General features: G+C 37.1%; 1 protein-coding gene across 6 annotated transcripts in view; it reads right to left on the bottom strand.

Moving 5' to 3' along the window:
• PREPL (prolyl endopeptidase like) overlaps window positions 1-21951 on the bottom strand; it is a 40847-nt gene that overhangs the window by 8798 nt on the left and 10098 nt on the right. For 3 of the 6 annotated variants that reach the window (XM_036262849.1, XM_036262851.1, XM_036262855.1), the window contains exons 3-8: window positions 18640-18762; window positions 14792-14858; window positions 14043-14249; window positions 12762-12897; window positions 8899-9115; window positions 8045-8230 (exon numbers count right to left, since the gene is read on the bottom strand). In XM_036262849.1, the coding sequence (XP_036118742.1) occupies window positions 8045-8230; window positions 8899-9115; window positions 12762-12897; window positions 14043-14249; window positions 14792-14858; window positions 18640-18762 (936 nt within the window). Of the gene's footprint in view, window positions 1-8044; window positions 8231-8898; window positions 9116-12761; window positions 12898-14042; window positions 14250-14791; window positions 14859-18639; window positions 18763-21951 lie in introns of those variants that run through there. The other 3 variants (XM_036262850.1, XM_036262853.1, XM_036262854.1) reach the window with 3 other exon arrangements.

A 21951-nucleotide genomic window follows, 5' to 3' on the forward strand; every position in this document is an offset into this window, starting at 1 on the left:
AATAAAGTTTATTTTGGGGTTTAAACTTGGGCAATAAATAACAGCAAAACGATCAAGAGCAAATCAAATAGTAATTCAGAACTGAGTGATATCTCCGAGATCTCTGTTCTCATAGAGCATGAAATCTCTGACATGTATTTTTAGTAATTTACCCACCAGCCCACACTCAGCTACCTGGACAGCCACAGTGATGACAATTATTATTCCAGGGCTACAAACTGGCTCAGCAGCACTAAAGCAGTTACACTTTATTTCTAACTTTAGCTCCCAGGCTAACCATTGTGCAGAACAAAACCATTCCCGCACATTCACTCTGAAAGACTCTGAGCTATTATGATTAAGATTCTTAACTTTAAGAAAAAAAGGAGAGGAATAAAAATTTATTCTCCCAGAGCAGCAGGGTCCTGCCTCTAGCCTTCCACTAACATCCTTCTTACACCTTTTAAAGAACTCTGGTAAGCAGGCTGACAGTGTCTTAGAAATGGTACCGAGAGTCAGAACATTAAAAGAAAATTACCTTTCTTTTCCTGAGTAATTGTAGAAAGAGTAAATTCCTTAGAAAATCAGAGGTCTTGGCACAACAAAGTCACAGGTGGGCACTATTCAGAAAGTGTAGTTGGGATGTGTGCATAAAGAGTGCACCATTGAACTTGTAGAAACTACAGCCAAAGAGCTTATGTTTCCAGAGCAAATTTTTTGTAATTAATCCAAAACATCTATTTCCCTGAAACACTAACAAGGACATACATTTGCGATATTTCTTTACAAGAGTTCCCAATTTATTCTCTTCAGATTGAGGATGATTTTCAAGGATAATATATTTAAATGCAAGCCATAATCAGAAAGAAAAATGTAATATGAAAGTTGGGAAATCTAGTAGCACAAACGAGGTGAGCAAATTGAGCCCTTAGTGGGAAACAAAGACGCACTGCTGCTAACCTTGTAACCAGGCCCCGATTGAGGGCACAGGGTCCTCAGCCCACAGAGGTACAAGGTTTTCTGTCCTTCGGTGAGACTTTAACAGTTTCCGTGTGATCCATGTACTAAGCTGTTTTAGTTTTACACCAAGTGGTTACAATAAATCAAAAAGTCTTTTGTGAGTATTTCTTAAACTAATGGACCAGGTTAAAGTTTTAATTCACAACAAAAACTGTTCCAAGGCTGTAGACTTTTAAAAGTCTGTCCCGCTGATGCAGAAATAAGGCATTAACGATCTCAAGAGTATCTTTTTTTTTATCCTCACCCGAGGACATTTTTCCATTTTTTGTTCAGGTAGAGTGGGAGGGAGAGAGAGGAACAGAGAGAGAGAGAGAGAAACATCGATGTGAAAGGAACACATCAAGCGGCTGCCACCCGCACAACCGACCAGGGCCAGGGACAAACTGCAACAGAGGTACGCGCCCTTAGTGGGAACCGAACCTGGGTCTCTCAGGACCGCAGGCCGACGCTCTAACCACTGAGCCAAACCGGCCAGGGCTCAAGAGTATCTTAAGGCACATTTCCCATTTGTATAAGCCTGCAGTATCACTCATGTATATTAATGGACAGCACCCAAGAATAATTATACATTGGCCAGGTGACATGTGTATAGATAGTTCCACATAATTGACAGAATAGGTTCAACTTTAGTATTTTACCAGCAAATCACAGTCATTGCATGGAAAGAATGATTAAAGAGAATAAGACCTCCCCCCAAAAAGAATGATTAAGATGTAAATGCTGAAAGAAAATCGGCCCAAGTATGCATACTTCATCAAATACATTGAGGTAAGCACAAAGCAAAAATTTTTCCAATTTGCTTAAATTAAATATCATAACCAATTAAACTATCATAATTTTTTTTTCGTTTTATCTTTTTAGTGATTTTAGAGAGGGAGGAAAAGAGAGAGAGAGAAAGAAACATCAATATGAGAGAGACATGACTGGTTGCCTCCTGCACACACACCAACCAGGGATTGAACCTGCAACCTAGGTATATGTCCTGACTGGGAATTGAACCCATGACCTCACAGTGCACGAGACAATGCCCCAACCAACTGTGCCACATGGGTGTGGGCCATAACTTCAATTTATAAAAAAATATATATATATTACCAAGAAATACTGATAAGATGATGACCAATGATAGGAGGCAAGTATATTAAGGGTTTTACATTTCTATTGCTGAGATTGAGTTTAAAAAGATATTATAGTCAAGTGCCCACTGGGCAGAGATGTTACAACAGAAATACTTTAAAACCCAATTGTGATTTGGCTTAAAGATTCTGTCCTTTGTATATGGCACTGTCTATGCATATTAATCAGTGTTATGCAGTTCATGAAAAGGTTCTGATCTGTGAAATTCTCTTTAAGTAGCACCTGGTATATACTACAGTCTTTGACTTCATGTGATGATGACTCAGAACATGATACATGGCACACTAGGTACTATAGGCTGGGATGGGTTAGGGAATAAAGTAGAGGATATAGAATAAATTAAAGACATGGTGTTTGTTCTAATGGAAGTTCAAACTATGGAGAATAAAAATACTTACAAAAAATAATAAAAGGTCATATTTACTTAGAAGTCAAATCTTATAGCAGAGTAAACTCATGACACTCCTAATGTTCTTGACAGAATTTTGTTGTAATAATGCACTGTTAGAAATTACAGTGATACCTCGGTTCTCGAACATAATTCGTTCCAGGAGGACGGTCGAGAACCGAATTGTTCGAGAACCGAAGCAATGAAACCCAATAGGAAAGCGTGACTCCACAAAGCGTGACTCTCTCTCTGCACTCACACTGATGACGCAAGCAAGGCGCGCTGGGCCGAATGAACGCCATTCGGCTCAACTCGGCTCATCTCGGAAGTTCGAGTTCCAAATATTTGTTCGGATTCCGAGACAAAAGTTTCTCGAATCCCGATTTGGTCGAAAACCGAGGCGTTCGAGAACCGAGGTATCACTGTATATATTTTTCTGTACTCACATAGATTGCAGTAAGTTTCCCAGTTAAAGATATTTGAATTTGGCATCAATTTGCAAGTGAGAAGACACTTTGAATCCAGTAGATAAAAGTAATAAAAATTCACTAAAGTAAAATCACCATTTTTGCTTTAGGATGACTGTAACAGCCCTCAAAGACACCAGACATTACATTAGATCATTTGACTTTATGAGGTAGCCGGAAAATTTTGGTTGCTATAGGCCCTTGTAATTTCTTATTTTATACTATTATAACAATCTCAAAAGTAATCTCCCTGCCTTATCTTGTTGCTTCAGTGTACCCTAATGTGGCTGCCAGATAACCTTATGAAGTACAGCTTACTCCTCAAATCATTCCCCTACCCCCAAATGTCAAATGTTCCCCCTCTTCATAATTTATGCATAAATTCATCATATTGGCAATAAAAAAATGTCAAATCATAGTTTCATCCTCCAGAAATTTATTCTGCTTCAATATAACAGAATTACTAGCAGTTTCCTGAACATTTTCTGAACTTCTCCAGCTTAGCGCTTCATTTGGTAGAGTTTCTCATCCTAGAATATCATTCCCCCGCTACCCATCAAAATCTAATCTATCCTCTTTGGTTTATCTCAAATTATACTTCCCCTATAAAAAGCTTTCTTGGGCCAGCCAGTGTGGCTCAGCGTTGACCCATGCACCAAGAGGTCACTGGTTCGATTCCCGGTCAGGGCACATGCCCAGGTTGTGGCCCAAATCCCCAAAAGAGGGGACGTGTAGGAGGCGGCCAATTGATGTTCTCCCTCATCGATGTTTCCATCTTTCTCTCTCCTCCCTTCCTCTCTGTCTAAAATCAATCAGGAAAAAAAAAAGCTTTCTTGGTCCCTCTTCCTCTCCTTTGGGCCCCACAGCACATTTTGTGTTTTCGATACCACTCATTTATTTATTTCATTATTATTTTTTACTATTAATTAAACTATTGATGTTATTCAATTTCACCTACATATGTTTCCATTAATGTCCTTTTTCTGTCTGAGGATCCAATTTAGGATTGATTCCACATTGCATTTAGTTGTGTCTCCTTAGTGTCCTCCAATCTGTGAAACTTCCTCAGTCTTTCCTTGACTTTAAGAAACTTACAGGGAAATTATATGGTAGAATGTCTTTCTATTTGGATTTGTCTGATGTTTCTTCATGAACAAATTGAGGTTATACACTTTTAGCAAGAATATCAGAGAGGAGTACATGTCAACAGATCTTATTACTTATAATGTCAACCATGATCTCTTGCCAGGTTTTTTACTGTAAAATGCTGTTTTTCCTTTTGTAATTAATAACTATTTTTTGGCCCTGGTGGGTTTTGCTCAGTGGTTAGAGCATCGGCCTGCGGTCTGGAGAGACGCAGGTTCGGTTCCTGTTAACAGCACGTACCTCGGTTGCAGTTTGTTCCCGGCCCTGGTTGGGTCGTGTGGGTGGCAACCTCTTTTTTTTTTTCAAATCTTTATTGTTGGATGTAAAATGTATTACAGATGTTCCACATTTTTCCCCCATTGACCCCCCCCTTCCCACTCCCGCCCCCCTCCCACCTTTTCCCAAACTATTGTCTGTGTCCATTGGTTATGAATATAAGTTCTTTGGTTTATTTCTTCCCACCCCCCCAACCCCTTTCCCTTTGCGGTTTGTCAGTCTAGCAATGAATTTGTGCTTCTTAATCCCTTCACCTTTTTCACCCATTCCCCCAACCCCCTTCCCAACTGGCAACCAACAAAATGTTCTCTGTATCTATGAGAATGTTTCTGTTCTTCCTGTTCATTTTGTTTGTAAATTCCATTGTCGATAGATATGTATTCATTGCCATTTTGTTTGTTCATACATTTTATCTTTTTCTTCAAAAAGACCCTTCATCATTTCATATAATAACGGTTTGGTAGTGATGAACTCCTTTAACTTTTTCTTGTCTGGGAAAGTTTTTATATGGCCATCGATTCTAAATGACAGCTTTGCAGGATAGAGTAATCTTGGTTGTAGGTTCTTGGTTTTCATCACTCTGAATATTTCTTGCCACTCCCTTCAGGCCTGCAAAGTTTCTTTTGAGAAATCAGCTGACAGCCTAATGGGTACTCCCTTGTAGGTAACTAGCTGTCTTTCTCTTGCTGCTTTTAAGATTCTCTCTTTGTCTTGAACCTTTTGCATTTTGATGATGATGTGTCTTGGTGTGGGCCTCTTGGGGTTCATCTTGTTTGGGACTCTCTGTGCTTCCTGGACTTGTATGTCTGTTTCCTTCACCAAGTTAGGAAAGTTTTCTGCCATTATTGTTTCAAACAGGTTTTCGATTTCTTGTTCTCTCTCTTCTCCTTCTGGCACCCCCAAGATGCGAATGTTGGCACGCTTGAAGTTGTCCCAGAGGCTCCTTACACTATCCTCATTTTTTGGATTCTTTTTTCTTTTTGCTGTTCTGATTGGGGATTTTTTGCTTCCTTATATTCCAAATCGATGGTTTGCTCCTTGGATTTACATACTCTATTATTGAAGCTGTGTAAATTATTCTTTATTTCAGTTAATGCCTCCTTTAATTCTAACTGTGTATCCATGATTTATAACTGGTCCTTTTTTATGCTCTTGAGGCCCTCCCTAAGTTCACTGAGGTTCTCACTAAGTTCATTGAGCATCCTTATAAGCAGTATTTTGAACTCAGCATCTGTTAGGTTGCTTATCTCCATTTCACTTAGTTCTTTTATTGGGGTTTTGTTCTGTTCTTTCATTTGGGACCTGTTTCTTTGTATCCTCATTTTGGATGCCTCCCTGTGTTTGTTTCTGTGTATTACTTAATGAGAGGTATGGAGCTAGCTGAGACCAGATGCTGCTTATTTGAAAGAATTTAGGAAAACCTGAAGCAGGATCCAAGACAGGCCAATCCTATGGTTAAGCAAGTGGCAACCGCTTGGGTGGGCTTGAAAGTTGTGTGGGGCGGGGCGGGGCCTCAGGAAATCAGCAGGGCAGGGCTACCAGTGTGAGCCAGGTTGCTGGAGTCCCAGATATGGCTTCTGTCTGCCGCCCCAGGGAAGGGCTCACCAAAGGAACAAAGGCCTCTGACAGCACGTTTGTCCCCGAGGAAGCCCCCTCTCCAGCCCTCGCTCCAGTGCCAAACAGCTCAGTTCTTCCCTGTATGTCTCTGGCGCCCCTCGAGCTGCCTCCCCTCCAAGCTTAGAGGGAGAGAGTCCGATAAGTCCGTGCGCGGGACCTTTAGGGAGCTGCCTGGGGCTCCAGCCGCGTCAGCTTCCCTGAGCCTCAGTTCCCGCTGGTTTTTCCAGCCAGAAGTTATGGGGATTCTCTTCCTGGCACTGGAACCCTGAACGGGGCACCTGGTGTGGGACGGGGACCCCTCAGTCCTCAGGAAGGACTTTCCCAGCCGCGGGAGCCTCCTGATTTTTATCCACCACACTTGGGTGTGGGACCAGCCCGTCTTGCCGCGCCACCACCCCTCGCTCCGCCGCCCGTCCTACCAGTCTGGATGTAGCTGCTTTTTAAAATTTTATTTTATTCCGTAGTTGTACGACTTCCATTCAGCTTGATTTCAGGCAGTTTTGAATGATGGTTGTTCTGTAGTTTAGTTGAAACTTTGATGTGGTTGTGGGAGGACGCGATTACCATGTTTACCTACGCCGCCATCTTGACCGGAAGTCGTAACCTCGATATGTCTCTTTCACGTTGATGTTTCTCTCTCTCTCTCTCTCTCTCTCTCCCACTCTATCTGAACGAAATATCGAAAAATGTCCTTGGATGAGGATAAAATAAAAAAAATTTAAATAAATAAATATTTTCTGGGCGCTACTAGTCCTCCAATGAAGACTAGGAAAATAATCTATTTATCCCTAATACACCCGCTCATTTTAGCATCCATTGGTGGATCTGGCCTACAACTATTACTGTGGTATCCTAATAGTGATTTTATATCTCCTTCATTCTTCATAACACTTTTTTATTTTTATTTTTTATCCTCACCAGAGGACATTTTTTCCATTTTTTGTTCAGGTAGAGTGGGAGGGAGAGAGAGGAAGAGAGAGAGAGAGAAACATCGATGTGAAAGGGACACATCGAGTGGCTGCCACCCGCACAACCGACCAGGGCCGGGGACAAACTGCAACCGAGGTACGCGCCCTTAGCGGAACCGAACCCGGGTCTCTCAGGACCGCAGGCTGACGCTCTAACCGCTGAGCCAAACCGGCCAGGGCCCTTCATACCACTTTTTAAAATTCACCTTATACCTATTCTTTGTGTAGTAGTCAAATTTCATGATAAATTATATTCTCCTTAAGGCCACATATTTTGTCCTGCTGTCTTTCCACTCTAGAGTGCCTAATACAGTACTTTGCACACAGAAGTTCATTAAACAGCCAGTTCACTGGAACTGCATTTTAACAGCAGTTGCTCCAACCCTGCAGTTAGGGAGGTGTATGTGGTTTATGCCAGCTGGTCAATTGGCTCCGCAACTCCTTCCATGTCAAGCAAAATGGAGGCCTCTCCTCTTCCCTTCAGTGCCTGGTGTCTTAAGTCACATGTTAATGCTGCTTTAAAACTGGGCAACAGGGTGCCATTGGAAGTTCACCTGTGGAGGCAGATAATTGTTCCTGGCAGCCACAGACAGGCAATATCAGTGAGTCAGCCTGCCAAGGAGATGTGCCAGCATCACAGCTGTACTGTAGTGGAGACTGCCACCCCACTATTGAAAGAAACCAAAGTTCACCCTTCCTGATGCCCTGGGTAAGAAAAATGGCAGAGAGATGATGCCGATGCAAGCATGTAGTGGCACAAACACCGTGGGCATGACTATCTCCACTGGGGTGGGATGGAGCAGCAGACAGTGGTTAGGTACTAGCTGCCAAGTTGGCTTGAGTTCTTACTGTATCTACAGCTGTAGAAATGTGTGATATATAGAAAGAGACATACCTCCTAAATCTGATAAAGACCTAGTATGCTAAATTCCATTTAATTATTTTAAGAAAAAGTACATTGCTAATTATTAAAAATTTGATGTTCTGGTGAAGCTAAACTGCATGTGTTTTGATTAACAGCATTGTCTTTTGATAATTAAACATACCTTTAGAGACCGAACTGAATCATCAGCCAGACCAATCACATTAACATAAAGTAGATTGCTGTGCTTCAGGAACAGAACACAGTGATCCTTAAACATGTCCAAGTCTACGACTTTGGTATTTCTCTTCATTGTGAAAAATAAATCCCAATTCATGATAGCAGGTGTATCAGCTGCTGTTCTCATTAGCTGTGTGGAACAAAGTTAGAAGAGCTATAGGTAACAAAACATGATGACTACAAAATCCAAAATCCACAGATGAAACCACTGAAAACTAGATATACTATTCTTGACTGTTTTATGAAGAGCTGAAAGAACTGCATCAGGGCTGAGGTGTGACTGAAAACTAGATATACTATTCTTGACTGTTTTATGAAGAGCTGAAAGAACTGCATCAGGGCTGAGGTGTGACCATCACCACTGAATGAGTCCAGATTAGCCTCCTGGGTTGCCAGTGGTTAGCTGACAGCCAGTCAGTGGACATTTGAGTGAGGGGACTGACAGGCAGCTGACTGTGGAAGCATCAGTGAACCTAGCTGAGACCAACAGAACCGCTTCACTGAGAGGGATCCAAACTGCTAACTCACAAAACCATGAATTTATAAAAGTTTGTTCTTTTAAGCTACTAAGTTTGGCTTTGATAACTGATATAATCAGGGTAGAATATGTTTCATTTAGTATCCTTTGTAGGCCCAATTCAAATGGGACTGGTTCAGCACAAGAAGAAAGGCAGCATCAATTTCTACACTTTACCCAAAGCCTATGAAACAAATAACTCTTAGAGCAAGAAATGTTGCTGATGGAGGTGTTGACACTTCTTAACAGCCTAAATGGGGTTAAGGAGAATAGAGTATCACCTTGAATTCTGTAGGCTCGCCAACATTAGTGAGAATGTATAATTCATCCTCTCTGTGTTCAACGTAGTAAAGGACCCCATGTATTCGCTTCTGGATAAGTACAGGTGGGTCCCAAGGACTTAGGCCATCTATCAACCACACTTCAGAAGTGGTCTTGTTCATGATATTTATGGTGAGGAAACGACTGTCTTTTGTAAGATAAAGGAAAACAAAATAGCTATGCAGAGAGAGAGAGGAAAAGAGAGAGAGATGAAAATCTAATAAATTTGAAATGCATACTACCTTGTTAATGGTGCTACCTCACAGGTGGTCAGTATATATGTTAATATATAATGTAGATAGAAAATAAAAACAACTCCTTAGTGAATTCTGCTTGTAAACTAGAATACTGCTATTATTTTTCTCATCATCCTCCAAAACATTCAAAATAATTTTTCTCTAACATTTTGCTATGAACATGTTTCAAACATGCAGAAAAGTTGAAAGGAATGTAAGGTAAATACCTATATACCCACCACTAAGATTTATGTATATAATTATTTTTTTCTTAATCTTCACCTGAGGATATTTTCCCCACTGATATTTTTAGAGAGAGTGGAAGGAAGAGAGGGAAGGAGGGAGAGACAAGGAGGGAGGGAGAAAGAGAGAGAGAGAGAGAGAGAAACACTGATGTGAGAGACACATCAATTGGTTGCCTCCTACATGTACCCTGGTGGGGTCTGGGGATCAAATCTGCAACCCAGGTACCTGTCCTTGACCAAGAATCAAACCTGCAACCCTTTGGTGTGTGGGCTAATGCTCTAACCACTTAACAACACTACCCAGGGCTTGCTATATATATATTTTTATCATATGTCTATGTATCATCAATCCATCTTTTTTTTTAATGCATTTAAAGGTAAAATATAGACATCATCTAATTCTCAATCACATTAATAGATTACAGGGCTTTTTGCTAAGAAGAAGAAATAAACTTCCTAGAGGAGATACATAATTATAGGTTAAAAAAGCGACAGAGTTTACTTTGTTTTTCCTCTGTGTACACGTTGACTTTCCTTTTCTCTTAGTTTTTACAACAAAACTGAACAATAGCCAGAAAGAAAATTCCTCACAATCTCACAAACCTAACACATTAAAAAAAATCAACATAGTTATTTTAATTTTTCTATTTTCTTCTTCTATAGTTTATTTGTATTTCATGCATGTCTTTAAATAGATATAATTAAAATATACATGCAATTAAGGATTCTGCTTTTTTTTTCTTTATTGATTTTGAGAGAGAGAGAGGAAGGGAAAGGGAGAGAGAGAGAGAAACAGCGATGAGAAAGAACACTGACTGGCTTCCTCCTGCATGCCCCACAGGGATCGGGCCCACATGTGGGAATGTGCCCTGACTGGGAATTGAACTGGCAATCTCTTGGTGCATGGGTTGACACTCAACCAATGAGCCACACTGGTCAGGCAGGATTCTATATTTTTTTTATCCTTATCTGAGGACATTTTTCCATTTTTTGTTCAGATAGAGCGGGAGGGGGAGAGAGAAAGAGAGAGAGAGAGAAACATCGACATGAAAGGGACACATCGAGTGGCTGCCACCTGCACAACCCAATCAGGGCCGGGGACAAACTGCAACCGAGGCACGTGCCCTTCGTGGGAACTGAACCCGGGTCTCTCTGGACTGCAGGCCAACGCTCTAACTGCTGAGCAAAACTGGCCAGGGCAGGATTGTGAATTTTTTAAATCCTCACCTAAGGACATGCTTATTGACTGATTTTAGAGAGAGGGGAAGGGAGAGAGAGAAACATCAATTGGTTGCCTCCTATATATGCCTGAATCAGGGATTGAACCTGCAACCTTTTGGTGTACAGGAAGACGCTACAACCAACTGGGCTACACCACCCAGAGCAAGATTCTGCATTTTTTTTTTACATCACATAATATCAGTATCTTCCCCAACATTAGTTACATACTCTTTATGATCATTATTTTTAGTGGCTACCTAACATTCTATCAAGTTAAAGTATCATAATTCTTAAAAATTTAGATTTTAATGTTTCACTGTAATAAAGGATATAATGGCAACATATTAATGAAGATAGTGTCCCTCTCCCTGACCTTTATAATATTTCCTTAGGATAAACTCTTAAGAATGAAAATACTAATTTAATGATTAAGGGTACTTTTATGATTCTTAATAAATATAATCAAATAATATCTTAATAGCAGTATACTAATTCACACTGACAAAATGGTTTTAAATGTTATTTACATGTGTCCTTATTATAATAGTAATTTATAGTAAAAATACTGAAAAGTATATAGAAGTGAGTTATCATACATATATTTAGGATTCTTGGAAAGTACTGTGCTGTAGATCAGGGTTCTGCATGCCAAACTAGGCTTAAACATATTTAATTATGATTCATTCCCTATGGTGAAGAAAAAGCATGCTAGAAGCCAAATACTTTCCAAGAATCTTAAATAGATACATAACTTGCTTAATCTAAGAACTTAGACAGTAACAATATATGGCAAGCAAGTACCTTATTCAAGGGTATAGTTCACTGTGCCAGTTTTTAATTTTTTGTTTTGTTTTTTCAATTTCAAGCTTTATTCACAAGATGGAAAATTATTCAGAATCATACATCGATATAAAAAATAAATTACCAGCTTAAACTATCATCTCCAAAAGATACCCTTGAAGAGTGATATATAAAACAGTGGATCATATGAATAGTTTTAGTAATTTCTCATAAAAATAATCATCGTCAGACAAAAAAGCAATGACTGTATTACTGGACCAAGAATGTTAGTTCTATGGACTGTAATAATGTAATTTCTCTAGACCTCAAATTATTAATATTAACTGAGAGTTGTACAAGATTTTCTTTAAGGTCCTTGCCAGCTCTAAGGTTTGAAATGAAGGGTTAATTTTCCTGTTTTGGGTGTTGACTTCACTGCCATAGATTTATTTAGAATTAAACCCCATTTTTTTCTTGCAAAATATGTTCAGACATTCTCCAAACTATATTGTGGAATGATGTATGAAGTTACAGGACACATATGTCAAAAAAAAAAATTGTCTCTCAGTTAAGGGACTTTGCCAGATACATTTACTCTCATTTCCTTCCAAGCTTAAGTGGTAATATAAGGCATGTATCCTGGAGATTACAAGGAAATAAAGAGAATTAGCTTTAAGAAGGAATTACCAAAGTACTGGGGAAAGTGACATTTAAAGACCAATTGCCATCATGGCTCAAAGCAAAGCAACTTAAAATTTAGATAATCTGTATGAAATGAGTAGTGAATTCTGTGTAACAGATACCATGGTATCTAGTTATAATTTATAAGCGATTTATGATCGCTATATGACAACCCTATTAAGTGCTCAATCAACAACTCCTCTCACGTGTCACAGTCCAGAGAGAATGATATTAACTCATCATTTGTAGTCTAATGATGTATTTGGGTTTACTCTGGAGTCTGAATATACCTAGACTCTAATTTTGAATCTAAACAACTTATAAAAAAGAATGATTATGTCCAGCCAGTGTGGCTCAGTGGATTGAGCATCGTCCCATGGACTGAGAGGTCCCATTTCGATTCCCAGTCAGGGCACATGCCTAGGTTGCGGGCTCAATCCCCAGTAGGGGGCATGCAGGAGACAGCTAATCAATGTTTCTCTCTCATAATTCATGTTTCTCTCTCTAAAATATCAATAAAAGTATTAAAAATAAAAAGAATGATTATGCTCATCTTAGTCTTGGTATGTCTGGTTCCAGAAAAAAATCAATATTTTAAGTCAACACAAGAACAGCACTTTAGATAACCAGAGAAAAGATTTAATTGTATTATTCTAGTACCTTGGGTCTTTTTCTGTGTAAAAACGTTCATTACGTTTGTTCTCACCAAAAGTGGCTCGATACACATCATGACAGCGAAGGTTCCTCTGGAAGGTATAGAATAAAACATCCTCGTCTTCTTCATCCTTGACCCATTCTGGGAAAAATAATTAAAGAATTATACATAGCCACCTACTTAACACTTTAAAAAAAAAGGTTCAGTGCATTCTAATTTTGAGTGCCAGAGAAAAGAGGTGTAAGTTTATCCATGGAAATCTAAATCTAACAGGTTCAAGTATATAACCTGTTATATATAAGCCCGAGAGCTTTCCAGAGAATAAAATACTACACTACATCAAATCTAAGTTTTCAAATAGTTATCAGTCTCAGGGCACTAAAGTTTCTAAATAGGAGATGAATGTTCAATATTTAGGGAAGATTTTGGTAAAGTCCTAATTGTTTTCAGGAGATGAATTATGTTTAAATATAAAACGTCTAACTTTAAGTCTGAGGAAATATTAGATCATCTTCTCTCCTGCCTAAATGTTTTCTGTCCACCTTCAAGCCACAAGATACCTCAGACTACCAAATATACTTTAATGTTAGTGTTTTCTTGGTCTTATCAGAACCTGTCAATGGATTTTCACACAATTATATCATGACTGCCACCTGGCTGACAGTTACTGTAAGACATCATTGTATAGTATGCATCCTGATTTTTTTTTTTTTTTTTTGGTACGTGCCCTTAGTGGGAACCAAACCCGAGACTCTCTGGTCTGCAGGCCGACGCTCCAACCGCTGAGCCAAACCGGCCAGGGAGCATCCTGATTTTGAGAGGTTAAAATGTACAAAATTTATGTCTTAGGATCAGTTAGATAAGGTATAATTTCAATTCATTGCAAAAGCATTTAGTTATTAAACAATGGGGAAATTTATGTCCAAAAATGAAAAGGGGGGAATAAAGTATGAACATATGTATTCCTCAATGATCGATGATAAAATTTAAAGTTGGTTCTACTAGTAAAAATATCACAACTTCTACTGATGAATAAGTTAGTTCAACACGTTCTAAAGTTTCTCTAGGTAGTGACCTTGGGCAATTTGCTACTGGATATATAATTAAAGAAGGGATGATCTGAATAAGAGGCACAGCGCAAGGTGTGAAGTCCACAGGGATAAACTGGTCAGGCCCTCCTCAAATTCTCATTCACTCACATAGGCAAGTAATATGTTTCAAAAGTGTGAACAATTCTCTTACTGTTGCTTTGTCAACATTAAAGACTGTTTTGGTTGGTGGCTTACCAAAACTGGACACATTTGGAAAAGAAGCTTCCATTACAGGCTGATCACTGAGCTTCACAATTATACAGGTAGATGCTTCAGAATCTTCCGTTCTTATCTTGGCGGCTACATATTTTTCATCAGGAGCAACTCTGATACAATCAATGAAGGGCTGATCTAATTTAAGTTCCTCCAAATTGAACAAAACTTCGTAATTATCATTGTCTGCTACATACAGAAAAGAATGAAGGAGAGAGCACCACAAGATGTACTTTAAAATATTTTAAACTGTATTTCAATGTTTTAAATTAGCATTCTCCTATAAGAAGCTATATTCTGGCTTCCTTTAGCATTAATGGCAACTTGATTTACATAGAAACTGGCATTAGTTACTTAATATTATTCTGTTATTCAATATTACATTATGCATCAACTTATGTGATATTATTTGATATCACTATAGTCCAGTATTTATAGACCATATAGAACCTAGAAAGACAATGTAAATGACACTGAAGAATCATTCCTAGCCTAGTACCTGGGATACAGCAGATGCTCAAAAAATGCTGGTTCCTACCTCCATTCTTCCTGTCAAAGCTTTTGATGTAGCTGTTAACTATATCTTAAACAAACAAAAACTAGCCATTTAACAAAATTTCAGAAATAAGCTAGAAAAATATTTTCTATACCTTTGAGAATCTTATATCAAATTTCCTATAAAAAACGTGAAATATGAAAAATCAGAGTATGTTAAAAGGAAAAACTTATACCTTCTTCATCTTTTGAACGAACCAAGCAACAACCTTCTTGATAGTAAACAAAGCCACCATGTTTAACCTGACAATGTAAAGAAACAAATGGTTTATTTAATAATACATAATAAATAATTTAATGATTTAAACATAATTTAATTAACTATTTAATGGTCTGATGACTAGTCAAGATGAAGAAATGAGATCTTTCCCAAAAGCAGACTTATTGAAGTTTATGAATGAACACATAAAAAATATAAAATAGATCACTTTTTACAAAATAGTGGTAAAGAAATGGTTTTCATATGTCATAATCACTTAAGGAGATTTTTAAACATAAATGAAAGAGGCAACAAAGACATAATGAAATCTGTCAGTTCTCATGACTGTACAAAGCACTTTAGCTACATTTTGGGAACATGCGACATCCCTATAGTAAGATTCAATTAACAGAGATCAAGTGGCATCTTTAAGATAATCCAAATGATGCAGATGAGAAAACTGTGGCTCAGACTGGGCTGAAAACCCATTCAAGAACTTGATGACATTCTTTCCTCTAAAATATGCTGTCACCACCAACTGTTCATGGTCTTGATTTAATTTTACACATAGCATTTTATCCTCTGTGGGGTGACAGATATAGATAATTTGAAATTGAGAGAATGAATAGTGCTCCTGTCTAATACCTATATATTAAATGCAACTGATTGATGATATGATTTTAGGTAGCTTAAGACACTTTACCTGCTCACAATGGCATAACTTGGAATTTATGACTTTTTCTTTACTTTTTCCATCACCATGGAATTTGTGATTCTTAACCTATTGCTATTTCCATTCTAATATGTATGCAATTTTCTTTCATTTATTTTAATTTTCAATAAGATTTAGAACCACAGCTTCTAAATGAAAATGTCCATAGCCAACATCATACTGAATGGGTAAAAACTCAAAGTATTTCACTTAAGATCAGAAACAAGACAGGGATGTCTGTTTTCACCACTCTTATTCAACATAGTACTGTTAAGTACTAGCTACAACAATCAAGAAGAAATAAAAAGCATCAAATTGGAAAGGAAGAAGTAAAACTGTCATTTTTCATAGATTACATGATGTTGTACATAGAAAAACCCCAAAGAATCCACAGGTTTCAAGTATATAACTTAACACTGCACCACGTGTCCATTGCCCCAAGCAAAGTCTCTCTCTGTCACCATATTCCCCTCCTTTGCCCACCTCCAACTACCCCCCCCCCCCCCGCTCCCGTACCTCTGGCTATTACCACACTGTTGTCTTTGTCTGTTTTATATATATATATATAAAAAATTACATATATGACATATAAAAATGTATTTTTGCTTAATCCCTTCACATTCTTTCCTCTCAACTCCCCTCCCCTCTGATAGCTGTCAGTATGTTCCATGCATCCATGCCTCTGTTTCTATTTCGTTTGTCAATTTATTTTGTTCACTGGATTCCACGTATAAGTGAGATCATATGGTACTTGTCTTTCTCTGACTGGCTTATTTCACTTAGCATAATAATTTCCAGGTCCATCCATGCTTTTGCAAAAGGTAAGATTTCCTTCTTTTTTACTACTGAGTAGTATTTAATCGTGTTAATATGCCACAGCTTTTTTATCCACTCATCTACTGTTGAGCACTTGGCCTGTTTCTAGATCTTGGCTATTGTAAATAACGCTGCAATGAACACAGGGATGCATATATTATTCTGAATTAGTGTTTGGGGTTTCTTCCGATACATTCCCAGAAGTGGGATCACTGGGTCAAAAGGCAGTTCTGTTTTTAATTTTCTGAGGTAACTCCATACTCTTTTCTATAGTGGCTGCACCAGTTTGCATTCCCACCAATAGTGCATGAACAAGGGTTCCTTTTTCTCCACATCCTCACCAACACTTGTTCATTGACTTATTGACAACAGCCATTCTGACAGAGTGAGGTGATATCTCATTGTGGCTTTAATTTGCATCTCTCTGATGACTACTGACATTGAGCATTTTTTCATGTCTATTGGCCATCTGTATGTTCTCTTAAGAGAAAGGTCTATTCAGGTCCTTTGCCCATTTTTTAATTGGGTTGTCTTATTGATGTTGAGCAGTATTAGTTTTTTATATATTTTGGAAATTAACCCCTTACCAGATGTGTCACTGGCAAATATGTTCTCCCATTCAGTGGGTTCTCTTTTCATTTTTTTGATGGTTTCTTTTGATGTGCAAAAGCTTTTCAGTTTGATGCAGTCCTATTTGTTTATTTTTTCCCTTTGTTTCCCTTGCCTGGATAGATATTTCTGCAAAAAATATTTCTATGAGAAATGTCTGAAATTTTACAGCCTGTTTTCTTATAGGATTTTTATGCTTTCACAAGTTACATTTAAGTTTTTAATCCATTTTGAGTTTATTCTTGTGTATGGTGTAAGTTGGTGGTCTAGTTTCATTTTTTTGCATTATCTGTCCAATTTTCCCACACCATTTATGGAAGAGACTGTGTTTATCTCATTGTATATTCTTGTCTCGTTTGTCAAATAATAATTGACCATAAAGGCATGGATTTATTTCTGTGCTTTCTATTCTGTTCCTTTGATCTATATGCCTGTTCTTGTGCCAATACCATGCTGTTTTGATTACTTTGGATTGTAACAGTTTAATTTCAGGTAGTGTAATACCTCCAACTTTGCTTTTTTTCCTCAAGATTGCTGAGGCTATTTAGGGCCTTTTGTGGTTCCATATATATTATTGGAATATTTGTTCTAGATCTGTGAGATATGTCATTGGTATTTTAATAGGAATTGCACTGAATCTATAGATCTAGGTAGTATGGACATTTTATTGATGTTAATTTTTCCTATCTATGAACATGGTACAAGCTTCCACTTATTTGTATCTTCCTCAATTTGTTTCTTCAGTATCTTATAATTTTCCAAGTACAGGTCTTTTACCTCCTTGGTTAAATTTATTCCTAGGTAACTTACTTTTATTGTTGTTGCAATAGTAAATGGGATTGTTTTCTTTCTGACAGTTCATTATTGGTGTAGAAAAATGCCACTGATTTCTGAACATTAATTTTGTATATCGCTACTTTGCCAAATTCATTTATTAGATCTAGTAGTTTTTTTGGTTGAGTCTTTAGGGTTTTCTATATATAATATCAAGTCACCTGTGAATAAGTTTACAGTTTACTTCTTCCCTTCCAATTTGATGCCTTTTATTTCTTCTTCTTGTGTGATTGTTGTGGCTAGTACTTACAGTACTATGTTGAATAAGAGTGGTGAAAGCAGACATCCTGTATTGTTCCTGATCTTAAGTGAAACACTTGAGTTTTTGCCCATTCAGTATGATGTTGGCTGTGGCAATTTTCATTTAGAAGCCTTGGTTCAGTTTTCCAATCTTACTGAAAATTTTCAACATGCATGTTTAACCTGTTTCAATCGAATGTTTATGATTGTGGTAACCATAAAATCGTCAAATAAATATTTGACTTTCATGATATTACACTAAAGTGAATTTCTTTTTATTAAAAAAAAAGTGTAGAGCAATCAAATGCTTTTCTAATAATAAAGAAATATGATTTACTTTCATTTGAAGTTATCCTTGGAATTATTTTTAAAAATTTGAAACAGAACTGGTTGTTTCCAAAAACCAGAATTAACAAGATATGCTTGAAAATTCATCTTGGTTTTGATCTTCATAATTTATTTTAATGATCACACTACACTTGTTTTAATGCATATTTTAAAGGCCAAAAGCAGTCCAATTTTAATGTGGGGTCATGTCTATAAATTACAAGGTATTTCATTTACATCCTGACTAATAATATCAGAGTTAAAAAAAAAAGTCATAAATATCCTACCTCTGCATTGATGATTTCATATTCTTCTTGTGGCTGTGTTTCTAATTTGGTTCTCACTTTTTCAAATGCATCCATGTTTTCTGAAAGGGATTTTTCGTTTTCTTTTTTAATAGGCAGAAAATCCTGGAAGAAGTTTTATTGTTATGATCATAATATTGTAAACTAGGGAAAAAATACCTTTGCTTTAAAAAGAGAATTCTTATTTCCTTTTCATGCAAGTACTACAATGTTAGGTCTCTACCTATGAAATAGTATACATTTTATAGACCTTAAATGTTGTTTCTCAAACTCAGTAAGTGATCTCCTCTTTTTTATTTAAAAATGTAAACAAAGGAAATGAGGTAGACAACTTGATGGCCAAACTATTAATTTTAATTTAAATGGATAAATCCTTAAGATGCAGAATTACCAAGAAGTACTGGAGAATGTTCAAAAATACTGTGGGAAAGGGTAATAGAAAATTAAGCAGTAAAAGAAATCTTAGGACGTTTACATATTTAATTATCAGGGGTGAGAGATAAAAATAAAAAAGTCCACTGAGTTTTATGAAGTACTAAAATATCTCCTAAAAAGATGGCAATGTTGATAGGAAGAGGAAGATGTTATTTCAATTAGTAAATGTTCCCTCTTTATTAACAGCAAGAGTTATGGTAAGAAATTTGTCCTACTTTCTATTTTCATTAGCTAGTAATAATTTTTTTTTTCTCATGGGGTAAGGAGTCCCCCAAATGGAACTGTTTATCACACCAAAAGGTAAATTAATCCTTTATAAAACAGAGCTTCACTTTGAGTTTAAGGAAAAAAAATAATATATTCACTGTATAAAAGGAAGAACAAAAAATAATGGAAATTAATAAACATGAATAGAGATAAAGATGAAAGCTAAATAAGCACTCTATTTTATTGGGAGTATCTAATAAGCTAAGAGCTTTAGTTGACCTCTGGTTAGCACATAAATATCATATAAAGTATTTAAATTTATATAAAGTAAAACCTCAGTTGTCAGATAAAAATAGAGTCCAGTAATTCAACACTCACAGATTTGCCTTGTTTAAGCAAATGAATTCTAGCCAAGATGTTCAATGTCAATTTTCTGCCAAAGATGACGAGTATACAGTAATTTGTGCCAGAAGGGCACTAAGCCTTTGGTAAGGACTGCCAACAGCTGGTAAATATTTATTGCACAAGTGTGTTCATGGTACTTTACCAACACTGTAGAGAATGTAGGCTATAAATACAGCTTATATCAATCACAAAGCATTTATAATCTAAAATTAAACACACAACTAAAATAGAAAAATCATCAAAACAAATAATTTAAAAAACAATCATTTTCACAAGTTTTTCCTTTAAAATTTTTGAGATGCTTTATGATTTGGATTAGATTCAAATTAGCAACAATGGTTATGGTAGTCTAAATCATTCAGTCTCTACTTCAATCATATAATTAAAATGCTTGAGCAATTATTTGAAGTCCAAATACTGGAGGCTCATGTTTATTTTTCATTTATGTTTTTTGTAATTCTACATCATCTAGAGATAATCTTTAGAGTAGTGAGGCAAAATATCTGTATCAATAATTTCCCACCGTCACCTAAAACACAAATCAGAAGATCACTAGAAATCTGTCCTGAAACTATAACTTAGCAATAGGATTTGCCTTTTCATTTCCAGATATATGCTTATCTGTTCCATAATTCCCATTAGAACTTTTGAAGTAGTCAGGATAGCTATGAAGAGTACCTGTTTCTACTACCTGGCAGCTCCAAGCACATTTTAGGCCAGGGAGCTGGGCTTTGCCACTTTTAAATACCCATTTTTTTTTGAAAGCCATGGATGGCCAAGGCAGGGTTAAAGGCAACAGTTTGGCCCAATACCTGCCCTCTTAGTGAAACTTACTTTACAGTCTTAACTTTATTCTGTGTCAAAAATCCAAGTAAACTGAGCTTATCTGAACCAAAACAACGCTGAAAGCAATAGGATATTTAAAAAATGTATTTTTTCTTTATTGATTTTAGAGAGAGGAAAGGAGAGGAAGAGAGAGATAGAAACATCGATGAGAGAGAACATCAAATGAGTGCCTCCTGCATGCCTCCCCCACTGGGGATCAGGCCCACAAATATCTGGGCATGTGCCCTGTCCGGGAATCGAACCAATGATCTCTTGGTGCATGGGTCGATGCTCAATCACTGAACCATACCAGCCGGGCAGCAATAGGATTTTTAACTGCCTTAACAAAAGGGAAGTAGCTCTCAAAAGCCTTGTAACTAATTCATAAAAAAATAATTACACCCAGAAAAACAGATTTTACATAATACTCATAAAGTACTCTAAAACTTGTTTTAGTTTCAATTCTGTCCCAAAAATACCCACTTAAAAAAATATATACATTGTTTAGAGAGAAAGTAAGGAAGAGGGAGAGATGGAAACACGATTGGCTGCCTCCTGCAAGTCCTCGCCGGGGTATTGAGCCTGCAACCCGGGCATGTGCCCTGACTGGGAATCGAACTGGTGACCTCTTGGTGCATGGGACAACGCTCAGCCAACTAAGCCACACTGGTCAGGCCCCACTATGTTTTTTAAGCTTATATTCATTTCAATGTCAGCTAGCATCATCATCAGGGTATACAGCAAAACCTATCCATTTTAGCCAAGTATCTTAATACATTAATAGTCTAATGGAGCTGAGGTAAAGATAGCTCAACTTTAAATTTTAAGAAGGTTACATGTACAGTGTCACTCCATTAATGGTAAAAAGAAGCACTCCTTCTTACCTCTCAGGTGGCCCACCACAAAACCATTTTAGCGATGAAAACATACTAGAGAATGGAATATGTAAACTTCATTATGCAAAAATGTTTAACTCTAAAGACAGAAGAATGGCACTATAGAAAGATAGTAGACTGCTTTTAGTTAAGATGGTGCCATTAATAAATGGTTAATTCCAAATCTGGGGCAGGAAGAGTAAAAAGTAGACTTAGGACATTTGCCAGAAAGCAAGGAAATGCTCAAAGATTAATGGAGCCTTGTCAAAGGAAGACAAAGGCAAGTTTGAAAGGGTTCCTACTAGCCACATTTGGGACAATTTGAGCATTAAAAGGAGTAATGACTGTAATTGATAGTACACTGAAAAAAATTTTATAACTTGAAAACAAGCAACCCCCTGGCCCCACCACTAAACTAAAATAAAAAATAAAAAGGGACAACAAAAAAGGAAACTCTTCTTTATGAAATAAAATCAGTTAATAAATGTAGAAACAGTAATAGAATTAGAAAATCATTAGCAATCCCCACTGGAATAATTGATTAGGG

This window comes from Molossus molossus, unplaced genomic scaffold, assembly GCF_014108415.1.
Source record: "Molossus molossus isolate mMolMol1 unplaced genomic scaffold, mMolMol1.p scaffold_m16_p_15, whole genome shotgun sequence".
In the NCBI taxonomy this organism is placed as follows: Eukaryota; Metazoa; Chordata; class Mammalia; order Chiroptera; family Molossidae; genus Molossus; species Molossus molossus.